The 24,922-nt window shown below is 39.7% G+C and overlaps 1 protein-coding gene across 4 annotated transcripts in view; it reads left to right on the forward strand.

Moving 5' to 3' along the window:
• si:ch211-186j3.6 (neural-cadherin) overlaps positions 1 to 24,922 on the forward strand; it is a 482,505-nt gene that overhangs the window by 278,785 nt on the left and 178,798 nt on the right. For all 4 annotated transcript variants that reach the window (XM_036211377.1, XM_024294975.2, XM_036211378.1 and 1 more), the window contains 7 exons: positions 5,284 to 5,411; positions 5,527 to 5,713; positions 11,205 to 11,348; positions 18,501 to 18,621; positions 21,143 to 21,305; positions 22,052 to 22,720; positions 24,462 to 24,653. In XM_036211377.1, the coding sequence (XP_036067270.1) occupies positions 5,284 to 5,411; positions 5,527 to 5,713; positions 11,205 to 11,348; positions 18,501 to 18,621; positions 21,143 to 21,305; positions 22,052 to 22,720; positions 24,462 to 24,653 (1,604 nt within the window). The remainder of the gene's footprint in view (positions 1 to 5,283; positions 5,412 to 5,526; positions 5,714 to 11,204; positions 11,349 to 18,500; positions 18,622 to 21,142; positions 21,306 to 22,051; positions 22,721 to 24,461; positions 24,654 to 24,922) is intronic.

Raw genomic sequence — 24,922 nt, forward strand, 5'->3', positions numbered from 1 at the left:
TTATTATTATTATTATTATGTGTGTGTAACCTTTATTCATGAATCTGACATCCAACAGTTTTTTTTAGTCTGTGCTGCAGAGAGACATGCTTTCAGTGTCCACGGTAAGCACTTTCAGTGCAGAGATGTTTTCAGGTGAGCGGCCTCTGACACCACACTTCAGCAGGGTAAAAAAAAAACAAGTGAGACCTCTTATCTTAAAGCTAAAGTTGAACTTTGACTAACATTTCAGCATCACACGGACCTCAGAGCAACATCAAAGTCTGCAGAGCGGCTCAGAAAGACGAGATCTGATCTTTTCTCACCAACACGTTAGTTGATATTTTCAGTCACATGTTAGAAACTTCTCATCGACTTTTGCAGCTGCGTAAGCTTCAGTTCCAGATGCCCTTACGAGTAGATACGGGCTGTCAGCAGGAGAATCTGCATGATTCGCATGAGTGACCCACATAAAATATCAAGGTTGTGGACCGCTCGGTGAACCCGTAGAGTGAAAATATTCATGCACATTTTTTGCATACTGCGAATGACAGGTTGCAGTGAACACCTCTAGGTTATAAGAGCGTCCAACTTCCATTAGCCTTATGGATACTTCACGATAGACTTACCACACATACAACAACATACAACGTCCCGTTTTCATGACATCCCTTAAAATAGACATACAAATCTTAAGACACACCTGTCCTCCCCTAAAGACGCAGCCACTCCTCTCTACGACTCTCCACGGACGCGGACATCCAAAACCCCGGAGTTCCTGTGCGAGTACATGTGACTAAAGCTTTAGCTAGAAACTGCACAATATAGGGATCATTATGTTAGAACAGGAACACTGTATCAAACCCTTAAATGTGAAAAGAATAAATTAAGAAGTGACCCAATAAAAACACATCAAAAGTCACTGAAATCAAATCAGCCTTTCAACTCAACGTTAAATTCAATAAATTTCCCTGATGATCTGTCAGAAACAGGCAGACAGCCAGTTCCACGTGCAGCAGGTTTATTAGTTCAGACAGGAACGAAGCACAGCTGAAAGTCCACAAAGCTAAATCAGGGTCAGACAGGCAGACGTCAATCACGAGCATGATGTCAAGGCGAAGGTCAGGGGAGGCACCAAGCTACCAGAGAGGAAGCAGAGTCAGAAACAAGATCTGGTCCAAATAGAAACGCTCAGTAATGCAGGCAGAGTGGCACAAACAATACTTCGCACTGAGTGAGGCTCTTTGTGCTGCTTAACCCTGGAAAACTTTCGCTATAAAAAGTCACTTTTGCTGGGTAATTTTTAGCCGATATAATGTACCCAATAAGAAGTATTTTGTCGTAAAAAATACATGAAGATATGACAACACCTGATAAATTAGAATAGCTCTCTTTTATTTTGAACAGTGGTTTATGTAAGACAAAAAAAAAAAACATAGGGAGATCCTAAAAATAGAAAAATTAGGAATCTGAGAACAAAAAAATCCTAAAAAAAATAACGATACTGGAGATTTGGTCTTTGGTGCACACAATCCTGGGACATGTATGACTTTACCCAGAGACCCATGACTCAGAAAAATGCAATACATTGAAAATCATGTAAATACTTTGCTCAGGTGAAAATCACCCGTAGTAGTGCTCTAGGGTTAAAGAACAGGTGAGGGATTGTCAGATTGGAGTCAGGTGGGATAGAACTCTGGAGACGACTGACTCCCCCGCCGGTGACCAGAGGGGGAGTCAGAGCTCTGAGTCCTGACATGATCCATACGATCAGTTTAGATCAATGTGAATAATTAAACCACGATTGGCTCAATGTAGTTGCTACACATTCTCACTCCCAATTCGTCGTTTGGACCCCCTCCAGGGTATTTTTTGACGTTTTGGATGTCTCCAACCCGTTGTTAATTGACTTACTGGCTGGTCCCTAACCCTTGGATGTGGAACCGGAACTGGGTTAGGTTAGTTATTTGTATTGATTGATCAAGATTGGTAATCTCAATGGGACTTTTACTAGTTAATTAAATGTTTGTAATAAATAATAAAAACATACATGTGTGTTTAAGACCAGAAAGGTATTTTTTGCAGTCAAACTCTGAATTTATTTCATAATTTCTCTGAAATGAGTGCTCAGCTGTTGGTAACCCGGCCAGTGGTGTTTTCGTCGTGTTATCTCCACTTGTGTAATTCCCTCTCATCACGAACACACACTTCTATAATCCAGAAACTACTTAATCCAGTTAGAAATAATTAATTGTCAGAGCCTTTCCTTTTCTAGCTGTCCGTCTCTTTACTCCCCCCACAAGTTCACAGGAAAGCTTTTTTTTTTTTTGGCTTTCCCAGAAGCGGGAAAGCTAAGGACAGGAGGGAGGAGTGTAATGGATTAAAACCCCATTTCTTATTCATGGATTAAGACATTTGCTCAAAGGCAGAGAAAGAGGAAGAGGACACACGGAGTAACATCACATTTGATGTCTTGCACAGTCTGAAGTCTTTCTGTGACGCAGCTTCCATCAGCATTCCTAAACGAACTTAAATCCGCTGGTATTTCTCTGGTACCTGGCTGGTCTTTACCTGATCCATCTGCAATGCTGCAGCGTCTAAAACTCTGCTGTTCTCTTGAAGTACTCTCTTCAAAGTCGGCTGTAATTCTCTTTCAAAAACTGTCTCCTGATTTTGTTTTTTTTTTTGGCAAAGACGCTCTTCACTACAAAGCAGCAGATCAATACGTTTTTAGATTTGGGAATCTATTTAGGTCTGACTCACTCATTCAGTCAATTTGGGACCTAAACTTTACTCTAATGCCAAGAAAAGATGATGAATATTTAGCAGGCTGTTGATGAAGGTTAATAAAAACTACACTCAAATAAACGAACCATAATGAGAAATATTTGGAAGCCAATGATTCATTTACAACCAGCTTTCATGTTTGAGCCAAAAGTAACCTTTTTTTTTTTACAGTTGTAAAAACGTAAAAAAAAAAAAAAAAAGCTGTTGCCGTATGCTATCTAATCACTACTTGACACTCAGATACTTTATGATTGAAATTTCACAGTAAAATTAATGCAAACCTCTTTTGGACATTTTCTCTTTGTTTGTTTGTATAACCCAGTTCTAAACCATATCTTGATGTGGAAAACAGGTTTATTTTTCTCATTACATACAATCGTCCTTCCTGTTTGTTCCCATAGTCATGGCCTCAGCTGTTTAATGTTAGTAAAGCAGCATAAAAGCTCTGATCTGTGCCGAGTCTGCCCGTTTCCTTCATAAAACAAAAGAAAGCATGAGGACATTTAGATTCTGAGTGTTTATTTAGTAAACTAAAAAAAAATAAGATCCGTCCTTCAGATGCTGAGATGCTTTTTTTCTTTGTCGCAAATGGATTAAATTCCTGCGTATTGATGTGGTGGATTTACATGAGCCTCAGCATTTAGGATCACTTTAGTCGGTGGTGGTGTGAGTGTTAAGAGAGCACACATGTTTAGAATTAGAGATGGGCCGCTGGTTCCGTTGGTCACTGCAGTCAAGCAATTTGCAGCCTGAGCGGACAAGAGCGGCGAGTCCCAGATCCAATCCGGACAAACCGGCTTCACGGTTTCAATAAAGAAAACATTAAAAAAATGTTTGCTTTTAAATGTGTTACTGGGTATAGAAGAACGACGGCAATAATAGATGTGTGTCCACACAATGTAAAAAAAGAACAAGCTTCGGACTACAACACAGTCACCGATGAGACGTTTTCCAACCATTTTTGTGGAGCTCAGTGTAAAGTCAAAACCAAACCCTTCAGTTCATCCTCTGAGGAAATCTATCCAAATTGTTGTTTAATTTTCCTCCAACTATGTGGAAAAAAGTCATTTTGGAGATAAAACCAGCTCTCTCCTATTGATGATGGATGTTGTTTAGGGGTGCCCGCACCTTTAAACCTAAAAGCTACCTTTGAAAGCTCCAAAAAATCTACGTATCAGAGGATGTTTAGTTGACCGTTCAGTCTGACTGTGTATATATATACCAAAAGTATTGGTTCACCCATCCATATGACCAGAATCTGTTGTCCTAATCTCTTGACCACAGGTGTAAAAATCCAGCACTCAGACATGCGGACTGTTTTTACAAACATCTGCGAAAGAATGGTTCGAGCTCATTGAATTCCACTGGAACTGTCATAGGACGCCACATGTGCAACAAATCCAGTCGTCAAATGTCCTAAATATTCCACAGTCAACTGTCAGCTCTACCAGAACAACATGGAAGAGTTTAGAACAACAGGAACTCAGACACCAAGTGGTTGACCACGTAAACTGATGGAGAGAGGCCAGAGGTTGCTGAAGGCCAGAGAGCAGAGAGGTCACCGACCTCTACAGAGCTCCAACCTTCAGATCAACCCGAGTAGTGTAAACAGAGTGCTTCATGGAATGGGTTTCCATGTCCGAGCATCTGCATCACCAAGATTAATGCAAAGCATGGATGCAGTGGAGTAAAGCACGCCACCACTGGACTCTAGAGCAGTGGAGACTCTCTCTCTGGAGGGAGGAGTCACACTTCTCTATCTGGAAATCTGATGGACCGGTCTGGGTTTGGAGGCTGCAGGAGAACGGGACATTTCAGACTGAATTGGTGGAGGAGGAATGATGGTGTGGGTTTGTTCTTCAGGTCTCTTAGTCCGAGTGAAAGGAATTTTGAATGAAACATTTTGGACTATTCCATGTTCCCAACCTTGTAGAAACAGTTTGGAGCGGGCCTTCCTCTTCCAACATGACTGTTGACCAGAGCACAAAGCAAGGTCTATAAAGACATGGAGGACAGAGTCTGGACTGGACAGACCTGAACCCCATAGAACACCTTTGGGATGAGTTAGAGCAGAGACTGAGACGTCTCCACCAACATCAGTTTGTGACCTGAACAATGAGCTTCTGGAAGAATGGTAAAAAAAAATCCTAGAAACACTCCTCAACCTTGTGGTTCCCAGAGGAGTTGAAGCTGGAATATCAGCAGAAGGTGGACCAACATCATATTGAACTCTATGGGTTAGGAATGGGATGGTGCTTCAGTTCATATGTCAAAGCCGGTGAGACAATACTTTTGGTAATAGTGTATCTACATATCAGAGCATGTTCGATGGCCGTTCAGCCTGTTAGTCAAGTGATTCCTTTGCGATTGACATGTCGGTCTTTGATCGATATATTGGGCCACCCTGGTTCAGCACAATGACTCATTTGGGCAAATATGGTTCCTACAAAGATGTATCTGTAAACCAGAATATGTTTTGGTGTTTTCTTAGCATTCTTTATCTATCCCCATCTCCAGATGTAAACGACAACGTCCCATTTTTTACTTCCTCCATCTATGAAGCGTCTGTGACTGAAGGAGCAAAATCAGGAACTTTGGTTTTCCAGGTTTCAGCGAACGACCTCGACTTGGGTCCAAATGGCAAGGTCAGACTGGTTTACCTCAATGACTTTTTTATTAAATTAGACACAGTTAAGTCATGATTCTGTAAATGTCTGATCATTTCTATTAATGATTTTCCCCTCATATCCCTCCTTGTAGATCTCTTACTCTCTCCTGGAAGATCGCAGTGGGGACTATCGGTATTTCAGCATCGACCCAGAGCTGGGTTTCATCCACACAAAGGCTGAGTTTGACCGGGAGACCAAAAGCTCATATCTTCTAGAGGTCCAGTCTGTGGATGGCTGGGAGTCGGCACGGCCTGGCAAACATGGACAGCCCAACTCAGGTAACCCAGACCCAAACCTAGCAGTCATCTGACAGGATCCTCAGTCTTCTGTGCTTTTCTACCAAATGTCCAAGAAACAAACACTTTTAGTGGATGAAGTGCTGTGATCAATTTGGGCTTCTCCTGTTTTGTGGTTCTGGATTTGAAGAACATTCAACAATTGATGGAAAATTGACAACATTTTGGAGAGACACATGGCTCCTGGAAAAATATGGTTTTCCTCTTGACTGTTGGACCAAAAACTAGAATTTTCCAGAAACCCCGTCCCAACACATTCTTTTTGAAGCCCCAAATGTCCTCAGATACCAAAAGTCCATTCAGTCATATGCAATGGTTGGAAGATATTCCGGTTTAGAAATGTCCTATTCAGAGAACAAATTTGCATTGTTGGTTGTCAGGAGGATTTAGGGTTAGGATAGCAATCGTTCAGACCCTACCAGCCATCAGTCAGCCAGAAAGCTAAACTCTCAGTTTGCTGGTCGATCTTCATTCCAGTACTCACATAAGATCAGGAGCTCTGGGTCATGACCGAAAGAACCAGATCCAGAGTACAAACGGCTGAAATGAGCTTCCTCTGGAGGGTGTTTGGACGCTCCCTTAGAGGATAGGTTGAGAAGCTCAGTCACCCGGAGAGAGCTCGAAGTAGAGCCGCTTCTCCTCCACATTGAGAGGAACCTGTTGAGGTGGCCCTGGCATCTGGTCCAGATGCCTCCTGGGGAGGTGTTGTGGGCATGTCCCTCTGGGAGGAGACCCCGGGAAAGACCCAGGACACGCTGGAGAGACTATATCTCTCAGCAGGTCCGGGGACACCTCTGGGTCCCCCCAGAGGAGCTGGAGGAGGTAACCGGGGAGAGGGAAGTCTGTAAGGATGGGCTCATCTGGACCCCATTAGAGAGTACAAGGGTTAAGTACCGTATTTTTCGGACTATAAGTCACACCTGAGTATAAGTCGCAGGGGCCAAAAAATGCATAATGGAGAAGAAAAAACCATACATAAGTCGCACTGGAGTATAAGTCGCATTTTTTTCAAGTAATTTATTTTACAAACTGGTTGAAAAAAACAATATTATATCATCCTGGAAGGTAAGTTATAACATTCATAAGTGAATAGAAAACAGGCTGAATATGTGTCAACACATATTCACATATTAGCATCATGAAAAAAACTAAAAGGTGTAGCATTTATACAACATAACAGTTTTCTTTAACTATAGACTCAAGAACTCATCAACTTTGTATCTTTACTGTAATTAATTGCACGCAATCTCACTCCATATCACTAAATCCGTTAAATTCTTCGTCCTCTGTGTCACGTCTGGATAACTAAAGTAAATAAAGTAATTGCATAGATCACCATAAGAGGGCACTCTAGACTTACGGTCCATATCTCATCATTAAAAATTCGTATATAAGTCGCACTGGAGTATAAGTCGCAGGGACATTCAATCTATGAAAAAAACGCGACTTATAGTCCGGAAAATACGGTAACAATAAATCACATGACTACGTTTTCAATGCTTGTTCAATGGCTCTCCATTTTCTACGTATTTCTGCATTGTAGAAACTTGGACAGTGATGTTTGAACATTTGAACGAGTTTTGAATGCAGAAGCCTAAAAACACAAGGACTTTTTATTGGAATTGGCTGCTTACACGTACGTCGTGTGAAGGTAGCTTGATGGAGGTCAACCTGCTAGTGAGGAGAAACCAGGTTATTTGAGTATTTTCAAGTCATTTGCAACTGAAACTCTCGTGCATTCTTTGTTGTCCAATCATGGACAAACATCTGTCTTTCTGACTTTAGCCTCTTCTGCAGCCTCCAGGACATTGAATCTGTGCCACAGATGTTTTTTGTGGAACAAAAATGATACTAAAGCAGTCTGTTTTGTGCTAAAGCTGAGATTTGGTCAATTATCTGGCAATAATGTAAATAGTAAATTCTCTAAAAATGAACTTTTGTTTGTAGCATTTTACTGCAGCTGTGAGTTTCCATTGGAAATGGAGATCTCTGTGTGGCGATTGTTCCTGCTGAAAACAGCATAAAGGTGGGCAGTGCCGCAGACAGCTGCTGTACAGACTTCGTTAGGGCTCCACATCTCCGTTGAAGGCTGCAATAAGCTCTGTTTTCCTCCTCGTGTTTCCTTCCCACATCTGCTCATCTTCCTCCGCCGAAGGACCAAGGGCAATCTTTCTCTCTCAGGCTGTCACTCCTGCGGCCCCCCTCCTCCATCTCTCTATTTCTCTCATTTGCTGCCAGATGAAATGCTCTGGTAGAGTAGAAAGAAGGAAAAAGAAATGAGCAGATGCCGAGACAGATGGGTGAACAGAGAGAGTTGTTTGAGGGGGAAAAATTCATGACAAAAATAAGGGGAACGTATCCCCACAAAAAGTTAAAAGGGTTAATATTGAGACAAAACACAGGGATCGGTTCAGACATTTATAAAAAGTTCTCACCAAAAATCTTTAAATAAATCATTTTTCTAATATTTTCAAAATCATTTAATCAGTAATGTAACAATTGTAATAAAAGAACAAGAATCTCAGACAGGCTGTGCAGTCTCAAACTAAAGCATTGAAGCTTTTCTCTTTGTTATAGAGTTTTAAAAACATATTCAGACATGAAAATGAATCTCTCCCTAAAACCAGATTGCTGCAAAACTCATAAATGCAGCTTAGACCTGCTCCACGTTGGTAAACCTGGTTCATATTGTTCAGGGTCTTCAATCCCACAACAATAAAAATACCTTTTTTTTGGAAAAAAAAGATACAAAAGATAAAAAGAAATAAAGTTTTGGATGAGGCTCCACCTTCCCTGAGGTGAAACAAAAACGTTTCTGTAGTTAGACGGATAAAAACTCAATTAAAACATTCTTTTCACACTAACCCAAGCATGGAAGAGTTATACATGTCAGAAGTGATTCTTGACACACTTTTAGAGGTGGACACATTCTAATGAGAACTTTTTTTAGATGAGCACACACATCTAATTAACCAATCACAAAGCTGCTTTTTGCATTTAAAGGCTGGACAGAAAGCAACTTTCAAAAGTTAAACAGTTTAAAGGGAAAATAGTTGTTTCCCGATCCTTTTCAATCAATTGAAGTCCCACTTCGATTATCTTTTCATCTGTTTTCAAAGTTTTTGCCAAAATATATATTTTTTAATCATTTTCTAGGACAGAGTTTCTGCAGAGCGGCAGGAGTTCATTGGAAATTTGCCTGTGAGTTGTGGGTGGGACTGTTGGCGTTGAGAACCCCACCCCCTTCTCTCCACGTTGCTGAGAGTTCTTTGTTAGCTTACAGCCCCTTATACCCTCGAGCTAACATTAGCGGTGCATCAGAAGTGGCGAGCGATACCGGAGTTATCCAGCCGTACAGTTTAGCTTCAGATTCCAGCTCAGGAAATCCAAGAGGTTCATGGATCTATCTGTCTTCCTGTAGATGCATCAAAGGGAGCGTGTGGCCCGCCCACCGTATTTTCTACGTCACAAAAAAGCTCTCAATCAAACAGTTTTTTTCATCTGTTTCTGATTCACAATTATTTACATAAAGAATTACTAATTAATGCAATTTTAAGCTAATTTTCTGTACAGTATTTCCGCCTTTTTGCGGGGGTTGGGTCATTCTGGAATGCCGCAAATACGGAGAACCCCTCCCCCGTCCCAGTCTCAACCTCACCCCCACAGCCAAAGAGTTCCTGTTATCATTCCACACTCACCACAAACACTCCGATCGTGCTTTGTAAAATATTTATCAAAGGAAATTGGAATATTGCTCAACATAAAGAGTTTGTTTTTTTAATTATTCAGAACAAAAGACGGTGCAGCAGACTACTTTATGATGCAGACGAGGAGTGTCACACCTGCTGCGGATGATCGCTGAGGATCCTTATCTTCTTCCACGTATCAGGATTTTTATCATCTCTTATTTTCTGCTGCCGGAGGGAAGCGGAGATACATTTCAGCATCTCCTTCGGACAAATACGTTTCATACTTGAGTTTTTGTGACGAACCAGAAGAATCACATGACTGAAAATAAACCCGCAGATACGTGAAACTGCAAATAATGAACCAGGAATATGCGGGGGAAGACTGTATATGCCCCCCAAATAAGGACATATACATGTCATCATTAAACTGCCACAAGAAGCATTTTAAAATTAATTTCCTTTAGGAAAATAAAGTATGATTTGATTTGAAAAACAACATTTTCCCTCATTTTTTCATTTTTTACCCTCACCCCTTTACTTTTCATGTTAATAGCGAATAATTTAAAGACATATGTTCTGCATGTCATAAACCAGGTAAAGGCAACATATTGAATTCAAATTAAGTTCTATTTATTAGTGGAAGAAGTTCAAAGCCTCTTTTTTAACTCAAAGTTCCATGATCCAGACAAGAGGAGCTCCAAACATATTCTGTTTCGTGTCTGGAGTTCTCTGGTTTCTTTCATCCATGGGAACTCTTTGGAGAACGATTCTGAGCGCTCCTTTGAACATAATCTGTCTCCACTGCATCTGCATTTTCAGATTTAACCGGATCTTGAGCTAAAATTTGGCTTAACCTAAAGAATGTGGTCTTTTGATCCAGAATCGTCACAGCCTCTCCATGTTCAGAACCACTCAATAGGTTATTTTGAACCACAATCACAAACATATATCATGAAAAAGAATATTTTGGAACTGTTTTTTTTTTTTTTTTCCTTTTTACCACAGACCTTGGTTGAAATGTTCTTTTTTTCCCTATTTTATAAAAATAAAACTCTTCTGAGGGAGAAAAAGAAGAATCCATGAGAGTAAAATCCTTCAAAATCCTGTGGTGTACTCTGCAGATTTTACTGGGCAGATCAGAGAGAGCCGAGAGAACTTTGATAAAACAATTTTCACAGGCAGACGAGTGCTACTTCACAGCTCGCTGTGGCGTGGCTCCAGCTATAAGTGTTAGAACAAGGATAAGCAAGCCTCTCATGCTGACGAGAGATGGAGGTGAAGACACGGTGGCTGCAGCTGCTTGTCCGAGTCCCGGTCCGACTCGCTCTGGCGTCTGCAGCCGGCTTTGTCTCAGCGCTGAGGGCTGCGTTAGTGAGCTACCAACTGGATACCAGCTCTTCCGTCCTGGCTTAAATAATTCATCTCATCTTGAAGCTCTATTGCAAATTATGCTCATTTTGATAAAGATATCAAAGGAAGTGTGGTATGTCGGGCTGCACGACTACAGAGGCCTTTGCTGACGCCCTCGGGGTGCGTCCAGCTCAATTCCTGCCTGCGGCTGGATGCCGAACAGAAAGGAGAGCTGCTGCATTTCTCTGGTGAAATAGGCTGGAAAAAGAGTTGAATTGTAGACAAAAACAGATTGAAGATGTTCTAAATGTGTGGATCAGCATTGATGCACATCGTCAGTTGTCAGCATGTGACGAGGAGTCCAGATGTTCCCGTTCAGATCCACCGAATGAGCATAACCCCGTGTTTGATCTTCACTTTCCTGCTTTTTTCAGACACCGCATATGTTCGTGTTTTCATCAGCGACGTCAACGACAACAAGCCCATGTTCGCACATCCGTCGTACGAGGTCGACGTGGACGAGGACGCCGACGTCGGCTTCGCCATCGTCACAGTCAGCGCCAACGACGGCGATGAAGGTGAGACGATATCTGAGCGTTATCACATTCAACGGTGTGTAAACGGACTGAACGCTGGAGTTTATATGGTTCTATACGTCCACAATCAAAACTCATAAACTCTGGTTCATTGCCAAAGTGCTCGGCTTTCATTGTTCAATCAGGCTGAAGGCCTTTCTCGGTTATGAAGCCGTAAAAGCAGAAGCAGAACGGGAGGAAGCTGGAATGTAGAACCTTTTATAGGAAAGTGTGGAGCTCAGATCATCCTACTTTGTCAACCCTATAACCGTTTCTGGGTCATTTTTCAAGAATGAAACAGAGAGCTAACAGGGAAAGGTTTGGACAGTCCATCACAGATGTTCTGGAAACACAAACAATATTAGGACCAAAAGCTGGTAAATAATAATTCCAGTATGTGTCAACCAATAGAAGAGTTAAACATGAATGTTCTGTTTCACTTTTGGGTCCCAGGAAACATGGCAGCAGATGAATTCAGACTGACTTTGGTAAGAAGCCCTGAAGCAGAGGCCCATTTAGCACAGCTTGACCTACTTTTCAGAGATTTTTAGGGCCAATTAGAAAAAAACTTGCAGAACTATGGATTTAATAAAGGAAAAACTTCACTAGAACACATTTTCTGCAATATGTGCCTTAAATCCTATTGTTGCAACGTGTAATTCTAATGATTACTCTTACTGTTAAAAATGAGATAAAAAGGAAATGTATATTTTATTACATATTAAGTGGGAATTAAATAAAGTGTAAGTGAATACAGAAACCTTGACATTATTTTCAACATTAACTTTCAAGATCTGTTTTTTATTATGTTCTTTTTTTCTAATCAATGCATTCTATTATTTCTGTAATGATTTAAAAAATATATGTTTGATTTTTTTTGTCTAATTTGTGTACAATGTATGCTTGAAATAAACCAGATAAGTTAATCAACTAATCGATCAACTGACCGTCCTAGCAAGCAAACAAGTTATCAATCAAGGAATCAAAAAATCAATCAATCAATTAACCAGCCAATAAATCAATCAAGAAAACAATCAATTAACCATTTAATCACTCAAACAATCAATAAAAGCAAGCAAGCGATTAACTAACCAATCAACCAACCAACCAATCTATCAACTAATCAATCAAGCAAGCAAGAAAACAAGCACTCAATCAATTAAGCAACTAATCAATAAAACAAAAACAAGTAAGCAAACAAGCAATTTACCAATCAATCTTATTAACCAATAAATTAAACTAACCAACCATCAACCAATTAATCAATCAATCAATCAATCAAAGAACCATCTAAAAAAGGTCTGTCAAACACTAAATTACAATCTTTCAAATGTTACGTCTATAAGGAACTCATTAACAACCCACAGAGTCAAAATCTACATAAATGCAGTGATATCTTCTCATTTGACATTTGATATTTCATGTTTATCACCAGCAAATAATAAAACTATTTAGCCCCTGGAATCTGTCTAGAAACAAACACCCAGAATTCAAACAATGGAAGCAAAATATTAACCAGACATCAAAAGTCCAGCTGTAAAAACCCGATCCACTCTGCAAATGTACAGCTGTCCTTTAGTTTTATAAATATTAATACGGCTCTTCCAGCATTGACAAGCTCTGCTGATCAACATCACAACGAATGAGCAGAACATCAAGGTCCACAATGAACGTCCAGTGTGGTTTACCTAAAGGAAGAACTGCTCCAGGACAACCAGCTTTTGGTTTGAAATCAATAACTGAGTGGAATAAATATCCAATGTGGAAGTGACGTGGAATTGAAACGGTTTTAACAAAACAGACATGTCAACATTGTTAAATGTGTAGTATGTAATAAAAGTTTTATATTTTTTTTCTCAATCTCACTTGTTTTTTATTAATAAATAATTGTTACTTTTATGTAATCACATCGCATGTTTTAGTACTAATTGTTGCATTTGTATGACTTGTGGACTGCAGATGGAAATGAGCTCTTAGAGCTACAGTCTGGAACAAATCCTATTTCTTTGATTAATGCTCGCGTACATGGTCAAATTAACTACATTAAAAAAAAAAAAAAAACTTCATGTATGAAGCTGCTGTTGAATGAACCCTCTGCTGTGCATCAGGACTCCCAGTTAGGCAGCTTTGAAGCCAGAGACTACAATAAATGAGTCCTTTTAGTGTATTCCGTCGTCTCTTCTATATTTTTAAAAATGAGCGTGTGAATAAATACATAAAATGAATGTATATATACCAAGCACAGTGGTAGATTCAGAAAACTGAGCCAGTTTTCCTGAAAAAGTCAGGAGTTTTTCTATTTCTCGTGGGATTATTGACCAAGCGTCGGCCAACACTGATCAGGGAGAATGTGCTAATTATTCTTCATTAGTGCGAATATATTTAGAATGCATGAAGGACACTTAATCAGATCATATTGATTGGAGAGCCACAATATTCTTAATTGACAGAGGAAAACTACGATGACTCAGAATCCCTAACTAAGCTCTGGAAACAAATTAAAAGTTTTGAGTTGGTTTGGTTTCGTTAGGATTCTTAAACAGGAAGTTCTTTTGTTTTGGCTATTCCTGTCCCAAAGACAATATTAAAGACAAAGAGAGAATAAGATAATGTAACAGTTACATATTTCTCCACATTTTTACCATTTATCCAGAATAGACTGAAGGCCTGAAGTTCATTATGAATTCCTTGGGGTGTGTTCAGACTGCAGACATTTGGTCCGTTTAAAGTGCAACAGTGTTCCAGGAACCAGGAACCACCCTCTGACCCATTTTTAGAGGTGGTCTTGGTTAGCTTCCAATGGGACTGAACTTTGGTTTCTCTGAAATTCCTCAGTCTGAATACAAAGCGATCTGAGAGTGAAATAACTGGACCATAACGGCCACCGTAGCCGGTCAAACCGATGGTCTGCTCGACTGTAGTCTGAATAAAGACTAAATGCAAAGCTCGGGACTCAATCCAGAGCAAATTGGGCGGACTCGGTCCAGAACAAATAATTTTCCAGTCTGAATACATCTTTAGTCACACCAACCGTACCAAGGGTCTTCCAGGCCCGTAGAGGGTCTTAGACAAGAGCGGCTACATCCTACAGGTGTGTGTTTCCATTCCCTTGAGGCCCATACGGCCAGGGACGTCATGAAAATGGAACGTACCATTGTGTGTGGTAGGATTATCGTGTACTATCTGTAAGACTAGTGGAAGTCACACTCACTTCTGACATACCGTTGATGTTGTGGTTCGGTGCTGTTATGACACACTCATTAGTAAGGTGCGAGTCCTGGCTCATTACTGACCGTGCACAAATGCTACATGCACAGAGTGTGCATGTAATGCGTCAACACAGTCTCACTACCAACTCATCACATATTGACCTTCGGTTCAGGTCCCCCCCCAGTCACCTTTAGGCGTCCCCAACTCGTCGTTTAATGACGTGCTGGATGTTCCCATTAAATAACAGGTCCCCAACATCCGGACTGTCCACCAGAACTGGTCCGGTACCGCGACATGCACCAGTACCCTAACCTGGCACCGGACGCCATATGCGATATCAGACCCAAACAGGTACTGGATGCGGAACCGGACGCAGAGTGGTCTTTGGGAGGTGTCCAGTACCGGTACCCTAACTCTACCCGGTAACGGTTCACGTTTGGTACTGCATCTGATACCGCGTCCTCAGGGTTGCAGACTCTTGATTGTATAAACATCCATTTCGTCAACAAATGAGTCGGGAACCTCCAAAACATCAAAACGTGACATGGAGGGGTCCTTAACCAAACGCCAATAGCAGTTTAGAATTTGTTGGATACAAAATTCCCCGTTAGACGCCTAGAGGACGCCCAGATGAACTACATTTCTAACATTCAGAGCACTTATCACGTGAACAGCGCTAACAGGTCCTTCATTGGGGTTGAAAAATGTGAAATTCATTTACTTTAAAAACTGAATCATTGGATCAATTAAAAAAAAGTTATATAAATTGTTACAATAACAATTTAGGTTTGACAGATTTCCGACAACCCGAATCCACCCTTACGAGGAGTTACGATTACTCGGCTTTACTTAGCGTTTGTGAACTGAGTAAAACCGCTATGTTTCACTGTTAGACTGGAATAGTATTATTATTATTTTTTTTTTTACAATGTTATGTTTGTTTTTTGTGTGTTTACCAAACTTTTGTAAATGTTAATTTGTTTTTACTGCAAAAAACTTAAATGCTGCTTGACCAATAATGTCCAAAGAACAATTGGTCTCATTTATAAATCCTTTCTGTGGAACAAATTTTTAAAAACAGTTTTCAATGACTCTGGAGTTTACCATTAAGTACATATCTGAAATGTGTTTTCAGCTGAATTCTAAACCAACAAACATGTGACAGCATGCTGTATAAAAAGGGAGATTGGATGAAGTGACGTTTCATTTGCACAGCTTGACACATCAACATATGTGTGTATTTCTAAGACCCGTGACAGTTTTTTAGTCAAATTCACAGTCAAATAATCGTTTTTTTATTGCAGATAAAGAATTTTCCGATTTATGAAGTCACATATAATTATCTTTTATTGCATTTTTTCTTTGCACAGACGATATTGCATTTATAGTTTTACGAGAAAAACTTTTGAATTGAGTTTTATTGAGAATAATAAAATTAGAATTGCATTTGCAGATAATGACAGCACAGTACATGTAACCTGTAATGTCACTATTTGTGTTGACATTTGTTTCAATAAAAGGTCTTAAAGGATTCTAGTAAAAATAAGTTAAAGACTGAACTAAACAAAGTGTTTGGTGTACTTTAAGTATCAAGGGAGAGAAAAGAATTTGAAAGTTGAGGAAAATAACATTAGTTTTCCTTTCATTTGTTTGCTTAATTTCTCTGTCTTGGCAGTTTCTCTTTATACTCAGAGGATTCAGACAAATACTGTAGGGAAAATTAAAAAAAGAGAATCAGAGTGAAAAATCTGAGATGCAATTGTATGTAATCCCAAATGTCCCATTTAAAATGAAGAGAGACAGACGGAACAAAACGATGTGGATTAGAGCATTCTCTCCTCTCCTTCCTTGACTTTCATCTCACTAATAAGCTGTGAATCTCCTCTGGTCCTCAGAGGCGTCTCCTTTCTCTTTCATATTAACGTTGGGGGGCTGGATGCCGTGCTGATTGAGATGCAGACCTTGGCTTTAGCAGTAATTGCGTTGAGAGAAAAGTTTTGTCGATCAGCATCTAATAGATTACTAAAAATACTTTGCAGGGATAAAATACAAAGAGATTATAAAGTGAGTTTGAGAGGAAAGTTTTGAGCAAAGAGAGAAAAAAAAGAGTTTCTGGTGATGAATGGAACGGCAGATTTTTATCATTCAGTAAAAATAATTCTGTGGTTTTACATTAATGTTAAAGCCAAATATCATAATATCATGTTAATAAACTTTATTAAAGCTATCACAAACAGACAACAATTATCTCATATTCATTTACGATAATCAGGTCTCAATTTTGATTAAATTTAAATACATCTATAAAGAAAAATGTACAAGTCTTGATTTTTTTTTGGTTTGTATTTTTTGCGGCATTTTTAGAAATCAAGTCAATATATATATATATAAATATATATACATATATATATATATATATATATATATATATTAAATCACTTCAATCCAAATTCTTTCCAAAAAAAAGTGTAAATTTTATGGTAAAAACCAGCAGCTGTGGTAGTCAAAAATAAGGTGTTACTTTAAACAATATTACGGTACGGAAAAGTTACTTTCCGTACAGTTCTTTTTGGGTAATGTTCATACTTTTTTTTTTTTGCTGTAAATTGCAAAACATTTACTCTTAGAAAATACAGTTTAATACTATAAAATTACCTGGCATCTTAGGTCCCCAGAGTTTTACTGTAAAATATAGTGTTACCTTTTAATTATTGCAGTATTTTTAAGTATTTTAAGTATTACAGTATTTTTTAAAAAATTGTATCATAATTTTACTGCACAAACGTCAAATTTGTCCTATAAAAATTGCATTTGACAAATTAAATTAAATGGGAAATGTCAAAGGTTAGATGTTGTGTTTTAACAAGAAATTGTTGTATAATTTATAATTCGGCCCATTATTTGTATTTTTCCTTATTTTTCCTTATTTTATTATATAATAGTTCCCTTCTAAAAATCTAAAATTTTGCATGAAGTCACTGTTAAAATAATAGTAAGGACATAAGGTGGAGATTTTTTAATCGTGTATTTTATACAAGTTAAATTAACTCTGGTGTGATTTAAGAACACTGTAATGGTGCATTTAGAACTATTTTGCAACTTAAAGAGCAAAAGTGAACTGAAGAAAATGATAAAATCTAATTTTATGATGAAAAAGAAAATGTTTTAATCACAAAATGTTGATAAATCCTGAAATCGTCGGTAGACAGAGGCTGCACCACAGTCTATGTGATCATGTTGTGGTTGTACTGCAATGTACAGTTAGAGAGTTCATTTGACAATTAAAAACAATCTTAATATAATTTAGTCACAAGTTTATGACTATCAATCTTTGGTATGCAAGTGCAAATGAATTAAAAACAAATGTTCACCTGAACTTCTTAATGTTCTGCTGGAGTGAGTAAGAATACCTGAGTATTCTGGAGTCAGAGAGGGAGTGATTTCAACTAAAACAATAGATCAAAGTAAAGAATAAAAACTGCTGTAGTTTTTACCGCCTTTCACTATAACATCTACATCTGAGCTCACTACGGTTAAAATTTAAACTAATTGGAGGTCAAAGGACACAGTGAGTGGCAGTGATGGAACAATTTCAAAAATAAATGTAGGAAAGCAAACTGTTTTGATGAGAAGATACAGAGGAAAATTAGAGCAATAACCGTCTGTATACTCAGTCCAGACAGGAAATGATTCCATCCAACAGATAAATCTTTCACGTTGCTTAGCGTCCAAAGCTCAGAACTAAAGAACACTGATTTAACAGAAGCTCACGTCGACCAGCACTCTCTCAGCCTGAAGGTATAAAAGAAAAAGGTAATAGGTTGGCAAATATTCATCTTTTTTTTTAGAACATTCAAGTGCATTTAGCTGTAAAATCAGGTTAAAAATAAAAGTTGGGATCGGTTTCTGACCTCTCATTCTCTTCATCTTTATGTTTGACTGCAGGTGGAAACGCCAAACTTCGCTATCAAATCACGTCAGGAAACACCGGAGGCGAGTTTGATGTGGAGCCTGAGGTGGGCACTATCTTCATCGCTCAGCCTCTGGACTACGAACACATCAAAAGGTGCAGACACTCTATATGAAGAAGACTTTGAGGAATCGACCATTTGATGTTTTGTACCCTTTACTGTTTAACACCACGTTCATTTTAACTTCACACCTTTGAGGGTTTGCTGAGGCTGGGGGTCTTCTTGGTTCAGCTCAGATTTTGGGGCAGCATTGGTCATTAGAAGCTTTAGGATTTGATGTAGGAGTCAGGCGTAGGAGGGATGTATGACACCATGATCGCTTGGTGAAGAAGGTTTTTGTAGCAAACAGTAAACAACGGGGAGTTTGTCCTTAAATGTCACCACCCAACATTATAATGTGAATGTCATCACTACAACTTCAACGCTGTCCTGGAGCTTGTCTGGTGCATTTGGAGGGGTTCTAGAAGCTTCTAAAGGCCGTGTCACACAGCCACTACCCACATTTTAATCCATGTATGTAATTTTGGTATTTTGTGATACATGCGTGATCTCCCCCAACGGTCATTTAAGTACGAAGAAGTACAAATAAACCACGTAAAGAACTGATAAACCCATACGTCATTGAATGTCTTCACTTTGACAATCAGAGCGCTGAGAGGACATCACATTGCGTCAACACCATGGACAGCACCCGCCGTGGGCCCTCACGATGCTTTGTTTTAATGAAAGAGTGGGATCCCCGGTCTGCACCAGACGCCAGCCGACGGGGAGGGGACTCCACTGAGACTGGGGAACCTCGGTTGAAGCAGCAGTTGAGGAAATCCGTGAGAAAATGGGCGATTAGAGGCACATCGTCTTGTGACCCGCATTCTGGACACCGCCCCCTACTGAGACAGAGAACACGCAAAGAACCCTGTACGGGTGAAATACATTGGAACTACTCATAAAGTGCATAACTCTCAACCGGCCAAACATTTTGAACAGTTTAAAACCAAATTCACGCATAGACCCGTCAGCTGAGACCCTCGACGGACATCTGCACACATCAACGAATGAGGAACGCAAGAAAAACATACAAATTACGTGTATCACGCATGCATTACAAAGGACCGGATTTTGCACAAATCACTGATGAATTGCATCTCAGAGTGGTTCGCTCTGAGATCCCTCAGTCTGAATACAAAACGCTCCCAGACCAAAATAACTGGGCGAAAACGGCCACCGTAGCCTGAATAACGCAACGGGATGAGCCGCGGACAAATGTAAAGCAACAATTGTCGTGTTAGCAAACAGAAAAAAATAGTACAACTCCTTATATCTTAAAAAGTTTGTTCCAATGCAGTTAAAAAACGCCTTCTACATGCTTTCCTACGTTTCGTTACATGCTACTGTGACGTCACCTAAAAGCTGCATCGTAGTTCTTTAACAGAACTCTCTCAACAACAATGCCATAACACCACAACAATGAAACACAGCAACTCACTAAAATGTGCTGCATTTGGGCTCATTAAAGCAACTTGTAACGAGATCCACATTGATTTTTACTGTTTTACCGACAATCTATGTCATAAACACTTATTAGCATAGCTCAAACTCTTAGCTAGTAACCGTCTTGCAGCATTCCTCTGTTCTACCAAAGTAGCAGAAAAAGGTGTTAAACCTGGTCTTCATACAGACGCTCAAAACTGATCAGTGAAATAAAAAGTTTGAATATGTTAAAAAACCTTGCAAGGATTTGCAAACCGCAGCCCCTCTTTTGGTTTTGACCCACCACCGTAACTGTTAACCAATGACTTAAGAGAGCTTTAGTCACGTGGGTTTCTTTACAAAGTTTTGTATGAATGGTAAATGGTAAATGGCGTATACTTGTATAGCGCTTTCTACCCTCCTTCGAGGGCCCAAAGCGCTTCACAGTCACAGACCCATTCACCCATTCACACACACATTCATACACTGGTGGTGGCTCCGCTGCCGAACACTGGCGCCAACCTCCCACCAGAGGCAATTTGGGGTTCAGTGTCTTGCCCAAGGACACTTCGACACATGGGCGGGCAAGGCGGGAGTCGAACCCGCTCACTTCTGATCAGGAGTCGACTTCCCTACCACTGCACCACGGCCGCCCCGCAGAAATCTCCAATAGACGCATGTCCGAATACAGACCAAATGCAATTTTCAGGACTCAATCCAGAGCAAATAAGTGCACTCGATCTGAACCAATGGACTTTTCCAGTCTGAATACACCAGAAAACAAAGTACTGTGAGGGCCAGCGGTGGCTGCTCTCTATGGTGCTGACACTGTGGTTTCCTCCCAGTGCTCTGAATGTCCAAGTGAAGAAATTCAATGACGTGTGGATCTATCCGATCTTTGCTTCGTTTATTCATATGCCTTCTGTGGCTTTAATGTGGTTCAGTTGTGAAAATTTTTTTTATCAAGACCACAACTTTTTCCACGAATGACCAATTTTCTTACAGGGAACATTTGTAAAATGTTTGTACAAAGCAGTGGTGTGACATGGCCTTAACTCACAGGTTCATTGAACAGGTTGTCAGAAAGCAGATAAGGATAGAATAAAAAAATTTGTTTGGAAAACCCTCAGAACTTGCATTTCTCTCCAGGTACAAGCTTCACGTCCTGGCCTCAGATGGGAAGTTGGAAGATTACACAACAGTGACGGTCAACGTGGTCAACAAAAACGACGAGGCTCCGGTGTTCACGGTCAACGAATACTACGGCAGCGTGACAGAGGAGATGGACGGTTCCCCCGTCTTTGTACTCCAGGTACCATCCACTCATTTTGTCTATTTGAATCCTCTTTTTATTTAAAAACATTTCATCAACTTTCATTCCATGTTCAAGTTTTTATTACAATCTGCACACATTTGACTGCCACAAAAATACTCTGGCTGCTTTCTGCATGACTCTACTTAACAGCAACCCAGGATTTGTTTTAATTAAGTCAAATTAGTTTCACAGACAGAAATGGATGACAGAAGGTCGCCTCACACATCCATGAGTGGATTCACACCAACGTTAAAAAAGCATTTGTAAATATTTGTAAATATTTTGTAACCATGTAAAGTACAAAAAATAGTGTGGGTTGTTTTAAGTTAAATTATTAAAGTTTACCTTGATTATTAATTCCCACCATAGAAGTCATAAAAAGAAAAACTCTCCCATAGAGACAAATCAAGCATCAAAAGCCACCAGCTTCCCTAAAAAAGCTCCTGTTTTTGTCCAAACCTTTGAGAGGTATTTTCTAGTAAGAGCACTCCATAAAAGCCCATAAACTGGGTTTTTCATCGCCCTACGCTTACTGCTAAGTTGAAGCACCTTTGCTTAGACTGTAATTTGCTACAGTTGAGTGTAAAAGAGATAAAGGTGCACCAGAGGAAGAGGGGAGGGCTGGAGATGGAAAAATCACATTTTCTGCAAGAGTTTCTGAACTACAAAGAGACTTGCAGTCAAAGTAATGTTCCAAATCAGCAGAATTTCCATCCTAAACTTTATTGCTCGTTTTGTTTTAGGTGACAGCTTCTGACCCAGACAAGGATGCTGACCAGGAGGCACTGCGCTACTCCCTCCATGGCCAGGGTGCAGAGAGCAAATTCATAATTGATGAGATGACCGGAAAGATCTACGCCCACCAGACGCTGGATCGAGAGGACCGGGCTGTTTGGCGTTTTGTTGTCTTGGCAACAGATGAGGGCGGGGAAGGTCTGACTGGCTTCACGGATGTCATCATCAATGTGTGGGACATCAACGACAACGCCCCCATCTTCACCTGCGCTCTCAGCTGCCATGGGGAGGTGGCAGAGAACTCGCCAATGGGGGCAACGGTGATGGACATGACCGCCACTGACCTGGATGACTCCGCTGTGGGGCAGAATGCCGTACTTTCATACCGGATTGTAGGGACTGTTGATGCCACCAACACTGATGTGGCAGGGGTGACCCCCTTCTCAGAGGTGTTCAGTATCAACCCCACCACAGGGACCATCACTGTGGGGATGGGAGGTCTGGACAGGGAGCTGGTGGAGACGTATCTGCTGGTTGTGGAGGCCAGAGATGGGGGCGGGATGACAGGAACTGGAACTGCAACCATTCATATCAAGGATGTGAACGACCACGCTCCACGGTTTATCGATCACTCGTGCCGGGTGAAGATCTCAGAAAGTGCAGAGCCGAACTCAGAGGTGAGTCATTGAAGTTTTTCTAGATTTTATTCAACACAAATGAACAGAACTTCATTTGACATACCACAACAGCTAAATGCTAAAATAGCTATGATGAACTGAAAAGATGCCAAAATAACTAGCTTGTTGATAAACTATGAGCTAAACTAAAACAATAAAGCCTTAAAAACCTCAAAAAATGCCAAAATAGCCCCCCCCCCCAAAAAAAAAAAACTCAGTAGAAGCAAAATTAGCCATAACAGCTAGCATGTAGCGACATAGTAGCTAAACTCTAAAACAGTTCAAAATAAACCTCAGTAAACGCCAAAAATAGCCAAAAAGCAAGCATAATCCTATTATAACAACTAAATGCTAAAATAGCCAAAAAAAAAAAAAAACTGAATAGATGCCAAAAGAGCTAGCATGTTGCTAAAATATTAGCTAAAATCCAAAATAGCATGTAAAACTGCAGTAGAAGCAAAATCAGCCTAAAAAGCTAGCAAAAATACAAGCTAAACTCCAAAGTAACCACAAAAAAATCTCAGTAGATGTCAAATTGGCCCAAAAAAAGTCTGCATATAGCTAAAATTTTAGCTAAAGACCAAATAGACCAGAGCCAGAACAAGTCAGTACTGTATTTGTCAAATTAGCCAAAACAGCTAGCATGTGGCCAAAATATTAGCTAAAATACAAGAAATAAAAAAAAAATCTCCGAAAACTTCAAATTGGCCTAAAAAAATCTAGCAAGTAGCAAAATTATTAGCTAACCTCCAAAATAGCCTAGAAAACTTGTGTATTTCAGATGTCTTATTAGCCAAAACAGCTAGCATGTGGGTAAAATATCAGGTATAGTAGGTTTCAATAGAAACATCCCTTTGTATTAAAGGTTGAAAGCTTACAAAAGTAAAAAAGAATTTTAGTTCTTGTTAAGGTAGCCACTGAACTTAGGCTTCTTTGACCAAAGAAGGAAAAGATAAATAAGTTGTTTTTTTTTAAACCATGATAAGGATGAGGGTGGCGTTGAATGTGAACTTCAGGTTTCAGTCAAGGACCTTCTCTACTAGGGTGATGACATTACAGCACTATCTTTTTGTCTGAAGCCTGTTGCTTTGTTCCAGTTTTTACAGCTAAGTGAATAAAATACCAACCCAGCCGATGTGTGGAAAACTTCAGGTCTTAATGGCTGCTCTTTGTAATTTGACTCACTGAGCTTATCGACAAAAGAGAAGAGAAACTCTTGTTTACATAGAAAACTCCTGAAGAACCAGAACAAGAATCCAGTCATGCAGCAAAACACAGCATTAATGAAAAGAGTCACGTGCAATCGATACAGCCGATCACTGAGTTAAACTAGATGCTTTCATTCAGATCAGTTAGGAGTTAATGCTGTAAGGGGTAAACATCACGTTCTAATATTTTTCTTTACACTCACTTTAGGATATATAAATTAAATCAGCATTACTATAAAGAATAGTATACATATTAATATAAGTGAATGAATGGAGCTTTAGTAAAATATGTTTAGTTATAAGTTATAAAACAGTTTCTCCTGTAAGCAAAATGCTAAAGCTAATCAGTAAAATAAGATATAGACTCAAACTTAACCCTGTAGCTGAGAAACTTTTAAGTATCTAATTTTCTGATAAAAGACACTCATTTGTTCCTTTTCTTAAGGTAAAAGTTGATATGTTAAAAAAGTTGTTTCCGATTTTCCCATCATTCATAATTTCCATAAATCTCCTCTGTCGCTGCTCATTCTCAGGTTCTAGGACTCTCAGCAGAGGACAGAGACACTGGAGAAAACGCCCAGCTGACCTTCAGCGTTGTAGCTGGAGACCCGGAGCAGAAGTTCTACATGGTCAGTCACAAGCAGGAGCAGCGCGGCGTCCTCCGGCTGAAGAAGCACCTGGACTATGAGCGGCACAGTGAGCAGAGGTTCAACCTCACGCTCAAGGTGGGTGGAATTCGTAAATGTATCCACAAATCCCAGCAGGTGAATCACGTTTTTCTCTCTTAACATATGAGATTTTATAAGTAACAGTTCGGTGACAAATACAATTGCCGACCAAGATGGGGAGAAATCTACAGAATTTTGAAGATTTTGTACTAAAGTCTAATTATTTTTGAAAATCCTCGGCATGTTCATGAATGCAGAATGGCCCGCTTTTTATATATCCCAGGTAGTGCTGGGCCATGAAACGATAACGATATTTATCGCGAAAA

The sequence above is a fragment of the Oryzias melastigma genome, linkage group LG3 (genome assembly GCF_002922805.2).
Source record: "Oryzias melastigma strain HK-1 linkage group LG3, ASM292280v2, whole genome shotgun sequence".
Lineage (NCBI taxonomy): Eukaryota > Metazoa > Chordata > Actinopteri > Beloniformes > Adrianichthyidae > Oryzias > Oryzias melastigma.